The following is a 15857-nucleotide window of genomic DNA, read 5'->3' on the forward strand; positions in this document are numbered from 1 at the left end:
AAGGTCAGGAGACGTAAACACCACATGCAGGTAATAGCTGGGTAGTAATACATACATGTACATCAGGAAAGTTTATTATTGAAAAGCTTAAGTCATCGAGTTTGTCATGCAATTTAGGTGGCCCTTATTGTCTATGGTCAGTAAAACACCCAAATATCAAACAGTATATTCCATTCATTTTGTATAATTTATTTGGGTGGCTTTGAGCACCTGTGGATGGAGAACTCAGCTTGTAGAGCTTCCATTCTTAGAGCATTAAGGTTGTTCGTTCCTTTTCAGATTCTAGATTCAAGAAGATCCAAGTAATTACCATCTTTAATTCATATGCAATTTTGCCAACTATGAGGTATTTCCCATTGGCAATAACTGTTCTTGATTTTGAAGAAAAAATTTAAAGTATTGACAGATTCAGTGTAGAATGAAATATCTTATTTAGTTTGTAACTCATACCAACCTGTACTTCACTGACAAAAAGATAAACGCAGAAGATAAATCCCAGGCTGAAACACAGTATGAACAACAATGCCAAAATATATCTGAAAAGCCATCTCCATGTGTCTACCTTGCTGCGTTTCTTGTTTAATGTGGACCTGTTAACATCTGCAAATTAAACCAATACATGCTTTACATAATTATGAATGTAAGTAGTTTATAAATAATATATACATTGGAAATACCTTTATATTATACATTATATCTAAATTCCAAATGCAGTATTACTTTTAGACTGCTTAATGCTTTATAAAAATGTATAGAAGTTGACCATTAATTTTTGGAAAATCTTGCTCCTGTGGCATGGAGGACAGTCACAGATGTTTAGTTATGAAGAGGTATGTTCATTCAATAATAAGATATAGGTCAGATCCAGTTATCTGAAGCATATTTGCTATTGTGCATTACTAGATGCATCATCTATGCAAGATTGGTTCAGGTAGGGCTTGACATTACCTGGGAAGGGACCTGCTCCAAAAAGTAAAACCTTATAATTCACCCATAAATTGTAAGTCAAATTAAGCACCCAAAGCAAGTCTGGAAAAATATAATCCTAGATGCATCATCATTGCAGGTTTGTTCAGGTAGGGCTAGACCTTACAGTTACTTCAGAATAGACTTGCCCCAAAAACTTTAACCTGGTCACTCATTGAAACATAGGTAATCAAAGATTACGAAGCTCACCTCGACGAAGGTTATCTATAAGTAAGGCAAATCTCACATCATATTTTTTCTAGTTAGTGTACATCCCAAGATCAATATCTATACAAGTTTGGTTTAAAAAGGACTTATAATTACTTGGAAATAGACCTGCTCAAAAAACTTTAACCTGGTCACTCATCTGGAAAATCTAGGTCAGATTCAGCATCCGAAGCAAGTGTGTAGTGTTCATCCCTATATGCATCATCCATGCAAGTTTGGTCCAGGTAGGGCGTATAGTTACTTGGGAATGGACCTGCTCCAAAAACTTTAACCTGGTCACTCATCTGGAAAATCTAGGTCAGATCCAGCATCCGAAGCAAGTGTGGTAGTGTCCATCCCTAGATGCATCATCCATGCAAGTTTGGTTCAGGTAGGGCTTATAGTTACTTGGGAATGGATCTGCTCCAAAAACTTTAACCTGGTCACTCATCTGGAAAATCTAGGTCAAATTCAGCATCCGAAGCAAGTGTGGTAGTGTCCATCCCTAGATGCATCATCCATGCAAGTTTGGTTCAGGTAGGGCGTATAGTTACTTGGGAATGGACCTGCTCCAAAAACTTTAACCTGGTCACTCATCTGGAAAATCTAGGTTAGATTCAGCATCTGAAGCAAGTGTGGTAGTGTCCATCCCTATATGCATCATCCATGCAAGTTTGGTCCAGGTAGGGCTTATAGTTACTTGGGAATGGACCTGCTCCAAAAACTTTAACCTGGTCACTCATCTGGAAAAATCTAGGTCAGATCCAGCATCCGAAGCAAGTGTGGTAGTGTCCACCCCTATATGCATCATCCATGCAAGTTTGGTTCAGGTAGGGCGTATGGTTACTTGGGAATGGATCTGCTCCTAAAACTTTAACCTGGTCACTCATCTGGAAAATCTAGGTCAGATTCAGCATCCGAAGCAAGTGTGGTAGTGTCCATCCCTAGATGCATCATCCATGCAAATTTGGTTCAGGTAGGGCCTATAGTTACTTGGGAATGGACCTGCTCCAAAAACTTTAACCTGGTCACTCATCTGGAAAATCTAGATCAAATTCAGCATCCGAAGCAAGTGTGGTAGTGTCCATCCCTAGATGCATCATCCATGCAAGTTTGGTCCAGGTAGGGCTTATAGTTACTTGGGAATGGATCTGCTCCAAAAACTTTAACCTGGTCACTCATCTGGAAAATCTAGGTCAAATTCAGCATCCGAAGCAAGTGTGGTAGTGTCCATCCCTAGATGCATCATCCATGCAAGTTTGGTCCAGGTAGGGCGTATAGTTACTTGGGAATGGACCTGCTCCAAAAACTTTAACCTGGTCACTCATCTGGAAAATCTAGGTCAGATCCAGCATCCGAAGCAAGTGTGGTAGTGTCCATCCCTATATGCATCATCCATGCAAGTTTGGTCCAGGTAGGGCTTATAGTAACTTGGGAATGGATCTGCTCCAAAAACTTTAACCTGGTCACTCATCTGGAAAATCTAGGTCAGATCCAGCATCCGAAGCAAGTGTGGTAGTGTCCATCCCTAGATGCATCATCCATACAAGTTTGGTTCAGGTGGGGCGTATAGTTCCTTGGGAATGGACCTGCTCCAAAAACTTTAACCTGGTCACTCATCTGGAAAATCTAGGTCAGATTCAGCATCTGAAGCAAGTGTGGCAGTGTCCATTCTAGATGCATCATCCATGCAAGTTTGGTCCAGGTAGGGCTTATAGTAACTTGGGAATGGGACTTGCTCCTAAAACTTTAACTGGGACGCCGACGCTAACGCCGACGCCGACGCCAATGCCGGGGGTATAGCATAAGCTCATCTTGGCTTCGTCGAGGTGAGCTAAAAATGTAGATCAGATCCAGCATCAAAAGTCCAATGCATTTCTACAATAATGCATGGGAGTTCCTATTTGCATCATCCATGCAAGTTTGGTGAATAAATGACTTCTAGTTACTTGGGATATTAACGGACCTGCACCTAAAATCTGGTTACACACCCAAAAAAATATACTATTAGATAAGATCCAGCAACCCAAACAAGTCTGGTAATGTGTATCCCTACATGCAGTTTTGGTCTAGACAGGGCTTTTAGATTCTTGGAAATGGACTTGTGTATAAATCTCTAACCTGGACAATGATACCAGGGATGTAGTATAAGCTTACCTCAACTTAATCAGGGTGAGCTGAAAATTAATTGCCCCTCAGAATTTTTTTGTTGAGCATACCAGAAAAATTCTTCAAGATTGTCCTATTCTAGACTTTGAACCTTTTTCACGAAAAAATTGTGTGAAATCACACGTTTGTAGTATTATACAGTTTAAGTACATCATTGATGGAGTAAGCAAGATTCCAGTTCCCCAAGGCCAGGACTATTTCCAGAGGCAAAGCCAAGATAAATAGTCCTGGTAAAGGGGGACTGGAATCTTGCTGACTCGCACAATGATATAATTTTAATTATTATACCTCTACTGATTTTTTCCCTATATAACATTAGATCATTAGATGTGACTAATTCCCTGGAAATTGTTATGAATGGACTAATCCCCTCGGCTTCGCCTCGGGAAATAGTCCTGGTCTTGGGGAACTGGAATCTTGCTAACTCCCTCAATGATATACTTTAACTGTATACTGTTTTATTATACCGATACAAACTTAAAATTTAGAAGATTCAAATAGCGTGATTTCAAAGCAGGGATTAGCTCAATGAACTAACACACAGGGATTAGTCCATTCACATATCATACCAATGAAAAAGTAAATCTAGAGGATTTTGGATAACCGGGAATTAGCTTTCAAAGCAGGGATTAGCTCACTTGATTAACACACGGGGATTATTCCATTCATAACGATTTCTAGAGAATTAGATAACCGGGAATTAGCTTTCAAAGCAGGGATTAGCTCACTTGATTAACGCACGGGGATTATTCCATTCATAACGATTTCTAGAGAATTAGTCACATCTAATGATCTTATGTTATATAGGGGAAAATTCAGTAGAGGTATAATAACATTAACTAATTTCAGATCTAAATGTGTTGTTACTGCACTAACCTGAAGCTAGAGGTAAATACTGTATATATGTCTTTTCATCATATTTCTCAGGAGGCACAGGTAAAGGTGGCTTAAACTCCTCATGTTTCCCTTCTAAAGTTCTATTAGGTGAAGAACCTGGAAATGTATAAGAAAATGCAATGTAGAATGAGTTACTTAATATATTATTTGGATATTTCTTCATTTACATACACATTTAATAGATAAAACCTATGTGATATCCTACGCATGAAACAAACACGTCAACATACACATAGAATCAAAATTTTTAAGTCAAGATTTGGTACAAACAGACCCTTCTTACTTAAATCAATTCTAAATTAAACATTATAAAAATAGTCCTGTGGATCTTTTCACAAAAATTCTTACGACATATTTTTATCATAAGTGAAAACTTATGATAAAAATCGTTTTCACAAAAATTCTTAAGTCGTAAGTACAAAATCTGTCGTAACTTTATGAGAGCCCTTACCCTGTCTTAAGTATTTTAAAACTGATTTTATTGTAAAAATATAGCTGTAAAAACCAAAATACACGTTAAATTGGAGTTTTTTTTAACGCAACTTACAATATTTTATATGTTTTTTCACAATTATTGTCGAAAAATTAAATTAAATACACTACAAAATAGTTACGATGTAAGTTTCACTTAAGATTTTCGTATGACCTACTTATACATCAGATTTGCGATTTTGACGTCAGATTTTAAACTTCCTTGCTTCACAAACGATTGCATGCGATATTTGTTGTCAATTATGTTTGTTATGCTGACAGATTTTGAAAACTAAGTTTTATTTTTATTTTCACGCACTTATTTAAAGATTGTAAAGCATATTGAAGTCGTTGCTGGAGATGAAGTAAAAAGCACTTAAGAATTGTCGTAAGAGATTCTTAAGTTAAGATATTTTGTGAAAAGGGCTACAGGTACCTAAGGAGCTCCTGTTCAAAACAGCTTCTGATTTTGGAAATTCTAACTTTTCATCATGTTTCTTAGGAGGCACAGGAAAAGGGGGTTTAAACTCTTCATGTTTCCCTTCTGAAGTTCCATTAGGGGAAGAACCTGGAAATGTTTAAGAAAAAGCAAACATGTAGAACAAGTTACTTAATATATTATTTGGATATTTCTTCTTTTACATACCATAAGGTCACATGTATTGGTAGCACTTTTTTTCGTTAGAAAATTGTTCAAAAGTTGGGGTGCATGTATTATATAGGAACTAAATTCACCACCTATTTTTCTGCTCTTGGGAGTGATTTTCACTGTAATCACATTGTAAGTTTATTACATGTATATTCCCCTATTCTTGATTGATTGTCATGTATGACATACTTCATGAGAAAATAAATCAACAAAGAGAAATATAAATAGATATATCCATTTTGTTGATATTATTCAAAATTAATATAAATATGTATATTAAAAAAACCCTGTTTATCTTTTTCTAACTTGGATATCATCATCCCCAAATTTAACTCCAATCAACCCTATAAATCAAAGTCATTATTGTTTGTATAACAATTTCCGGCCAGTTGGTTGTGAAACAACTGCCATTTTTAACAATCAAGTTGTAATCAGTAAAGTTTATTTAACAATAAATGTTTTACACCCCTCGATAATTACCTTGTATCAATTATTACATACATGTAAGTGTGACACTAATAATGCTTGGGATGATTTGTTTACGTAAACACAGACATGTGCTTGGAATGCATCATCAGCACAATATCTTAACATGCTTGGGGGTGAAAAAAAAAAATTAGGAACTAAGCTTTTAAGATATACCAATCAAATAACAATTAAAATGCAAAATAAACATCAATACATGTAAATAAAGCTATTATGTAAACTGATTTTGCAAAGAAATTAGAGGTTGTATCCTTCTTCCGTTTTTGAAATTATACAAATATTCTAACTTTTCAAACTTTTTCCTTGAACTACTTGTGTTGTTAAAATATTCACATCCAAATATTTGCATTTTTGGGGCTGTGGTTTATCCATAGGACCTGTGTTTTTCTCAGGATTTCACCCCAAACTTTGGGGGTGCGTCTATTACAAGAGTACGGCCTTTCCACCTTACAATAGGATATATTTTCAGATAAAACCTTTGTGATATCCTACGCATGAAACAAACAAGTCAACATACACAGAGAATCAAAATTTTTAAGTCAAGATTTGGTACAAACAGACCCTTCTTACTTAAATCAATCCTAAATTAACCATTTTAAGAATAGTCCTGGTACCTAAGGAGCTTCTGTCCAAAACAGCTTCTGATTTTGAAAATTCTGCCTTTTCATCATGTTTCTCAGGAGGCACAGGTATAGGGGGCTTAAACTCCTCATGTTTCCCATCTGATGTTCCATTAGGTGAAGAACCTGGAAATGTATAAGAAAAAGCAATGTAGAACGAGTTACTTAATATATTATTTGGATATTTCTTCTTTTACATACATTTTTAGATAAAACCTTTGTGATATCCTATGCATGAAACATACAAGTCAGTATACACATAGAATCAAAATTCTTTAGTTAAGATTTGGCACACACATGCAGACTCTTCTTACTTAAATCACTCCTCTGTTGGCCCTCTCCTTTTTTCTCAGGATTTCTATCCCTTTCAAGCTCCACAGTTTCACCCACTCCTTGTTTAAATTCACAACGTCCTAAAAATGAAAAATTCCAATTTCTAAAGTTTCAATTTTCAAAATTTATATTTCAAATTGGTTGAAAAGGGGTTCCATTAATTTCCATTGGGTTCAAATTTTGTACAGAATCTTTAACCAGCTTAATAAAAGCCTTACTTTTATTATTACTCTTTACCTTTGAAAACATTTCAGATTTCAAAGCAAACTTATTTTGAATTTCATATTCATCAACATGATCAATGTTATTAGCATTACAGTTCAAAATGCACATTGTTTTTCAAAATTTAATGATTAAAAAAGTTCTAAATGTGATCAAGATTTTACATGTTAGGTAATATTCCTATCTGTAGTGATTATCCATCATGTCCATTATCAGAATATTTCAAATATCAATTCATTTATTCAACATTTCCTAATTCTCTCCCCTGAGAGGAGGGGTACAACTGAGACAAGAAGAAAAATAAAGATTTCTTTCATGCTTTTATTCAGGTTTGGTTGAGATGTATTTTATTTTTATTTTTTCACTAATGAAGAAAATGAGCTAAAGATAGTAAAGATAACAGACGGAGGAAATAAACAATCGCATACCATTTTCTTGGTTCTTGGTAGTGTTTACATCCTCTTCATTTATTGGAATGACTGGATCTGAAAGTTTGAAAAAAAATGTGGTTAAAAGTAAAACGTATGTGACACATCTTCAAGTCATCTTGTGTTTTAGGTTATGTATGACACATTTCATCAACATGGTGCTAAAATCTGAATTTATCCCAAGTAACTGTTGCAAGTTATAAAGACCTCTTTTTCTATGATTATAATTATTTTAACAATTCAATGCCCCACAGAGTTTACAATTTATTTGAATTCAAATCCATTTGTCATGTCATGTCTACTTTAAACTAGAAGTTTCTAATAAGATTGTAGCTCCTGATTTCTACTCCAATCTACTGAAGTAAAAGAAAATCCATGCTTAAATAAGTAAAACTAGAGATATTTAAAAAACAAAAATATGCCCCATATGACAGCTAAATTTCAAGGTAAAAGTTTCTCAAAAGTAAGTCAAATTAAAAGTCAAGGTCAAAAGGTAAAAAATGTTGGTACCCCCAAAAAGGTCTTGTTGTATGGAATACACTAATGAACTGTGAAAGCCCTTGCACAAACCACTCATAAACATATTAAATATGAAAGTCCTAGCCTAAAAGATATGGTCAAGGATCTAGTCTTTTCAAAAAGTAGGTCAGTGTCAGAAAGTAAAAAAAATAGAAATATGTCCATTGGACATGAATGCCCCGCCGAGGGTATATTAGTAATGCAAAATGAAAATTTGTATTAGTGTATGAAATTTGATGAGAATATCTTGAATAGTTTCTTTAAAATTGAAATCTAAAAAGTTGGATATAGATGATAAATTCTCGCCAAATTAAGTTTAAGTGCATAAACTTACATAAATATATCTTAAATGGTTTCTTTAAAATTAAGCAAAATGCAAATCTAAAAAAAAAGTGAGGTCAAGGTCACAGGGAAGTTCAAGGTCAAATGTTTTTGATGCAGTTGAATACTTCTCACAAATACCTATTAGCATATTTAAGTTTGATAAAAATATTTTGAATGGTACATTTAAAACTGAGCTATTCACCACTTATACTTGAAATTTCAGGGTAATTACATGTACCTCTTAAACCATACATTTTTTAATTCTTACCTGAAGCTGAATCAAGAGAATCAGAATTAATTTTGGATTTCCCTTTCAACATGTTCAAGGAAATGGGCTTTTGTGTATTGTGGGCCTCATCTACCTCTGCAAGAAAAAAAAATAATAACGATAAAAAACTAGTTTAAGGTAAAAACATGTATAACAAGATGTGTTTGTGAAACACTGATGCCCCCGTATGGCGGCTTATGGCGAAGGTTAAAGTTTCTCAAATGCAAGTCAAAATCCAGGCCAGAAGATAAAAAATGTTGGTACCCAAAGAAAAGTCTTGTCTCGAGGAATATACCTGTGAAATTTGAAAGCCCTAGCTGCAACTGCTCAGAAGTTATGGTGAAGGTTAAAGTTTTTTAAAAGTAAGTAAAACATCAAGGTCAAGGTCAAAGTTGTTGGTATCCAAAGGAAGGTCTTGTCACAAGAATTACATATGTGAAGTATGAAAGCCCTAGCACCAACCATTCAAAAGTTATGGCCAAGGTTAAAGTTTTTTGAAAGTAGGTCAAACTCCTTTATCAAGGTCAATGGGTCAAAGTGGTTGGTATCCAAAGGAAGGTGATGTCACAAGGATTACATATGTGAAGTATGAAAGCCCTAACATCAACCACTCAAAAGTTATGGCCAAGGTTAAAGTTTTTCAAAAGTAGGTCAAACTCCTAGGTCAAGGTCAAAAGGTCAAAGTGGTTGGTATCCAAACGAAGGTCATGTCACAAAGATTATATATGTAAAGCATGAAAGCCCTAGCCCCAACCATTCAAAAGTTATGGCCAAGGTTAAAGTTTTTCAAAAGTAAGTCAAACTCCTAGGTCAAGGTCAAAAGGTCAAAGTGGTTGGTATCCAAATGAAGGTCATGTCACAAGGATTATATATGTGAAGTATGAAAGCCCTAGCCCCAACCATTCGAAAGTTATGGCCAAGGTTAATGGTTTTCAAAAGTAGGTCAAACTCCTAGGTCAAGGTCAAAGAGGTTGATATCCAGAGGAAGGTCTTGTCACAAGGAATATGCATGTGAAGTTTGAAACCCCAAGCACCAACTGTTCAAAAGTTATGGCCAAGGTTAAAGTTTTTCAAAAGTAGGTCAAACTCCAAGGTCAAGGTCAAAAGGTCAAAGTTGTTGGTATCCAAAGGAAGGCCTTGTCACAAAGAATACACATGTGAAGTTTGAAACCCCAAGCACCAACTGTTCAGAAGTTATGGCCAAGGTTAAAATCTCATAAAATTTTGCAAAAGTGGGTCAAACTCCAAGGTCAAGATTAAATGGTCAAATATGATGGTACCCAAAGAAAGGTCTTGCTCAAGGAATACACATGTGAAATATGAAAGTCATAGCTCCAACCAATCAAAAGTTACGGGCAAGGTTAAAGTTGACAACAGACAGACAGACAAACAGGACAAAAACAATATACCCCCAGGATCTTTCGATCCAGGGGCATAAAAAGAGTAGCGGTATTTTTTTTTTGGGGGGGGGGGGGGGGGGCGCTAAAGAAAAGCTGAAATAAGTTAAGTACTGAAAAGATTGAAATTATAAGTGGTCCAACCCTATCCCTCCAACTCCCAGCATAAGGGGAATGGGCAGGATTTGAACAAACTTAAGATTACACTAAGGATACTTCCATATAAATATGACTAATCAAGTCTTTAAGAGATTTTTTACTGTTCTTTTTCTCATATATATATATCCTATGTAAAACCTTTTTTCCTATTGTGGCCAGACCCTACCCCTGAGGGTCATGATTTGAACAAGCTTGAAATATCACTACCTGGGAATGCTTCCAAGGCATATAAAAATGAATAATCATGACTTGCTGTTCTTCACAAGATTGCCAATTGTAACCCCACCCTTACGCCACCCTCACCTACAGATGTAACCCCTGGGGTATTGGTTTGAACAAACTTGAATCTACCTAAGAATGCTTCCATATAAATATGACTAATTATTGTTTTGCTGTTCTTGAGAAAAAGATATTAATTTTAATTTTTTTTTCCTATGTATTCCTCTGAAAAACTTTAAATGCCTATTGCAGACCTGCCCTGGCCCTGGGAGGGGGGGGGGGGGGGGGGTCATGATTGGAACAAAATAGAATCTACTCTATGTAATGAAGCTTTTACGTAAGTTTCAATACTTCTTGGTCCTTCATTTGAACAATTTTGAATCCCCTTCACACAATGGTGCTTTGTGAAAACTGTGATTCTGGAGAAGAAGATAAAAAATGTGAAAAGTTTACAAACAATGACGACAACAGACAATGAACAAATTTTGATCAGAAAAACTCACTTAAGCCTTGGGCTCAGATGAGTTAAAATTATCAATGAAATCCTTCTAAAGCATTTTGAACTACAATTTCCTTCGTTACAGAGATAAGGCATTGCTAAATAAAGTAATAAGGCATTGCTAAATAAAGTAATTTTTCAATCTGTATGACAGGCAATTTTTCATTTTGGGAACTGGAATATACATGTAATATCAAGTTATCTGGTAATAGACAATAACAAGTTCTCTCAATAAATTATTACATATTGCACGATAGGCCCCAAGCATTAGGTAGATACCTTAAGCTACAGTATCAACCAGACACAACCTAACACCTGAGCATGTGCTGAGTGAACCCTGTTTTCGCTTTTGTGTTCACTCGGGGTCTGCTATTTAAAAATCTAAGTCCACTTTGGGTGCACTCCAGGTTCCCTGTGCATTCACTCAGGGTCCACTCTGGGTTGCCTGAAATGTTTCATAGTTATTTTGTGTTGATTGGAAGCATGTATATGATCAAGAAAACGACAATAGGAGAACATTAATAAAAAGAACAGAATATCACACTATATTTTTCTACCCATTATGTTCACAGATCTAGAATAATTTTGGGAAGAGTACAATTTTTTTGTTTGTGTTTTTGTTTTCATAAATATTTTGATAACTGCATGAACAGTGATTGTTAGAAAAAAATAGCGGACAGTGATTTACAGGAAAAAAGATTTATAAGTTGAGTAGTGGTAAACGTACGCATTTAACTAAATTGCTATGGATTTTAAAAAAAGAAAACAAAAATCATGTGCATTTACAAAAAAATAATACCTTTTCAAATTTCTTTATTTTTTTCAATCAATCTATAAGTTGCATTAAAAAATTAAGGGAATACTAAATAATGACATACCGGTATGATTATTTGTACAGTTCAATTTTAGATTCGAAGATTTTTTCCAGTAAAGGAAATGCATGTACAGTGTATACATGTATGTATATGCATTCAATACTTATGCATCAACTTTGGTCAAGACATGCTTTGTTTCTTAATATTATTCCCAATTATACTCTTAATAATATTCCCTAGAGTTTGATAGTGATATCTTCTGTGTTAGTCACAATTGTCTTTATCTTTTTTGTACAACCTGTCTGAAAAATTTATGCAAAGCATTTTTTTATTTAAATATTTTAATTTAAAAGAAATAATTCATAGTAATAAATAATTTGAAATTTCTAATTATTTAATTATTAATGTAACCTGGAAAGTTATATAATTTAAAAAAATCAATTGCATAAATAAAAGTAAATCTACACATACATGTATTGTATATAAACATGCAATGCTTATACACTTTCAACTGTACATATACAAATGTTATTATTTACTTCAGGACTTCGGCATACTAATTGGTCGATGCGTGGATTGGTCAACGCGTTAACTTGATTGTCAGCTCTGAAACTGAACGCCGGGTGCGCTTTTCATGTGCGCTTCTGAAATACGGGTTCACTATTGGCATTTGCTCTGGGTCCCCTGCAGGTTTGCTTTGGGTGTGCTCTGGATTCGCTCAGGGTCAGCCGTAGCAGACCCAAAGCAAACACCGAAAGCGAACACCAAAAGCCAACCCGGGGTTCGGTTGGGAATGCTTTCTGTTAGATTGTGTCTGGTGGGTACTCTACATCTACAAATATCAAAGATTAATAAATACAGTCAAGTCTGGTTCACTGAACCAAGAAACCAATGAGCTGGATGCTTCACCTTCCAGACTACTGCTGAAGATTAATTTTGCTAAACAATACTAGAACCTGAAATAAAAAAAGACTTGCCTTTTGCTACATCCTCTTGTGATTCATCAAAATATGTGCCATCACTGCCTTGTTCAAGAAGATTTTTAATATCCTCATCAGTATCCAAGGGAATTTTCAGGCACTATAACAGAGTTTAAACTTAAAATATACATGATAAATGAACTAAATAAGCAAAAACAAAAAAAAATATAAACAACTGTACGTTCTTGCATTACAATGTACCAGTAGTATGATGAGCCATATTGAAAAGCAGTAGTCTCTGACAAGACTGTAGCTCACTGGTATGTACTTATAATAAAAAAAATTATCTTGGGATATTCTTGTTGACGTCTACCAAGTCTTATTGATACAGTATCTGAAAGGAACCGTATGCCACGAAGAGTAATGTTTTGAAAGAATTTCACAGAATTTTTTATTTATACTAACACAAGACAACATTGATTGTTTTTTGTGGCGGTAAGACAGATATGATCAAAGGTGGCCTGATATCTCAGTTTGTAAAGCACTTGACTGGAGATTCATGGGCCCAGTTTTGAATCCCATTCTGGTCTGTTGCATTTTTATCCTTTACCTTTACCATGTTTACATTTGGTGTTGTGACCAGGAAGTGACAGATGGAAAACTTCTTAAAGGTGCTTGCATGGACACAGATTTGAAGTTAATATTTTCTCAAATTTTCTGTACAATTTCTAGACAGAAGGACAGGGGAGAGATACCTTTTTCGTGTAAAAGCTCTTCTGGTCTCTGACCAGTAGAACAGAAAACTTGTCTATCATTGTTCTAAAATCATAGATAAGAATCACAGCAAAAACCACAGGCATTTGGACTCGACTTATTTATTTGATTTTCTGACCGACAAAATGGGGAGGGAGGTTAAAAAGAATACAGGTATCCTCATGTAAGATACCAATCTCCCCACTGAAACAGAGATATATACTAATATTAAATCAAATGATTTAAAATTGTACTGTAGATTACCAAATTTTCATGATACCTTATTTTCGCGAGATGTGTATTTGGTATTTATAAGCGAGACAAAATTTTCATGAATTCTGGGTATTGTTGTATATAACCTATACAAATAAAAATATATAAGAGAATGAAAATTTCATGAGCAAATCGTCTCGCGTAATTACACGAACATAAAGTTCTAGCGAATAAAGAGTGATTTACAGTACAGTGTACCTTCAATTCATATCTATTCACAAATAAACATTGTGCATTAGCATGATTAGTACCAAAGTTCATTCCAAATTCCATATACTTTCTGAGATATCATGAAATCAATTCCAGAAGTGGCCTATAATTTCAATCAACTCAAAATTAGCTTTGGCTCATAATCACTCCAATGTACATGTATACAGACGGTGTTTGATCTGCAGTGGGTAGTGCATGTATTTGAATAATCTATCAACATCTCTAATTTATTTCATTATTTTTTTTTACTCCAATTCATAAGTTTATGTCTCCCATAATTCCTTTTGAGTAAAAACAATATAAAATGTCTGCTACAACAGCTGTACAACCATGTTGTTTATTAATGTAAACAAAGCCATAAGTGAACAAAAATTTAATGGAAATTATTAAATATTTAGGGTTTGAAATTAAAAATGCTAAAAATGTTGGTGGTACTTTGGTAAGACCACATACACGTAATCAATTCAGATCATTACAAGTTTTGTGGTGACTGAGTGCTAATAAGGAAAAGTGTAAATGACCAGAGGCTGAAGCTAGTTACGAGTAAAAGAAAAAAGTCAATTTGAAATCTTACTTAAGAAGTACATGTATATAGAATTTCAGAATGAACTTTGGTCAGTAATGTAGTTTGCGTATATATGTGAAGAGATACGAATAGAATGTGCAAGAATGTGCAAGTTTAAAACATTGTTTGATGGCCAAATTGGGTACCCTATGTGAGGAGTTCCATAGCTGAAGTTTATTTTTTTTACCCCCAATTTTGCCAGTCAAATAAAAGCAATCCAAATGCCTGTGGTAAGAACCTTACAATTAAAATATTAATATGACAAAACTAAGAGACTGAATGAATTAATTAATTTTTTTTATTTTATAAAGAAATCAATGAATGAAACAAATTTGCAAAATTTCTAAGTTATAGAATTATTAATTAAGTTCTGATGAAATTATAAACATGCATATGTCTATCGGCCTGGAGCAGCATCGCTATGTCATTTAACATCAAGTCAGCCGGAGATGTTTTTGCATGTGAAACGATTGGGAAGCATAAACTCTTTTTTCTTTGTTGTCACATATAGCATTCTAAAAATCTAAAGTCTCTTTTCTTGAAAGATTCTTAAAAAGAAATATTTTAAATGTGTGCTGTTACTCCCCCAGTATAAAATATACTTGTGTCATACAGAGGTTGACTTAGCATCATGCAGTACCGATTTATGCAGCGCGGGTCAATGTTATTTACTCATAATAATTAATGGTCGTCTGGAGCTTTTGTTTTTACTTTGGTTGAATTACTGGTAAGAAAAAAAATAGATAATAATAATAATAAAAAAAAAAAAAACCCTTGTTTTTCTCATTGTTATTGTTTAAACAGGTCGTTCAGTCTGGAAAATACTCCATAGTGCTACACAAAATTATACGTATGCTCGCTGCGCCACCTTGACGTCAAAATCCATTTTGTTGTCGCAATCAGATTTCTTTACCACGCTTAATTTTTTTAATGATGTCCGTACTTTTGATCGAAATTCTAACAAACTTGAACAAAATGAAGTCAAAACAAAATTGAAAAATTATATACATAAATCGAACTATTTTCACTCTTACTATGGGTCCACTGGGAGTTTGAACGTTGGCGTTACATATTTCCAATACCTGATTTCGTGACTGCGCCGGGTACCCCTACCATTGACATATTAATAAACCATTGAAAAGAAGAAATAATATATTTGTGATATGTTTCTTGCTTTTATTAATTCTTAGTGTTTGTCAATCATATATGCAAATTTTCACCGAAAGATGTTCTTAAGAAAGAAAAATATACACAATGTCTCAATAATTTCCGAACAGCCCACGTACTTCAATTATCTATGGAATCATAATAATATATAGAGGATATTCAATGTTTTGTAGATGAATATGGAATTTATTTCAAGAGTGGGACAGGGTTTTTGATAGTTTCACGAGTGCGAAGCACTAGTGAAAATATCAATAAATCCTGTCTCACAAGTGAAATAAATTCCGTATTCATTTACAAAACATTGAATTTTCTGTTTATTAC

The 15857-nt window shown here is 34.4% G+C and overlaps 1 protein-coding gene across 1 annotated transcript; it reads right to left on the reverse strand.

Annotated features, from left to right (window-relative positions):
* Positions 1-454: 454 nt before the first annotated feature.
* LOC133178640 (uncharacterized) lies at positions 455-13428 on the reverse strand (the record flags this gene model as incomplete). The annotated part of the gene is made up of 9 exons (XM_061313365.1): positions 13324-13428; positions 12626-12728; positions 8560-8655; positions 7449-7505; positions 6780-6878; positions 6460-6591; positions 5147-5278; positions 4219-4335; positions 455-600 (listed from the first exon to the last, which is right to left on the reverse strand). Coding segments are annotated over exons 1-9 (987 nt in total), but the record flags the coding sequence as incomplete, so codon positions are not given.
* Positions 13429-15857: the final 2429 nt, after the last annotated feature.

The sequence above is a fragment of the Saccostrea echinata genome, unplaced genomic scaffold, assembly GCF_033153115.1.
Source record: "Saccostrea echinata isolate AGI-Se365-2 ecotype Australia unplaced genomic scaffold, CSIRO_AGI_Sech_v1 ptg000003l, whole genome shotgun sequence".
Taxonomy (NCBI): Eukaryota; Metazoa; Mollusca; class Bivalvia; order Ostreida; family Ostreidae; genus Saccostrea; species Saccostrea echinata.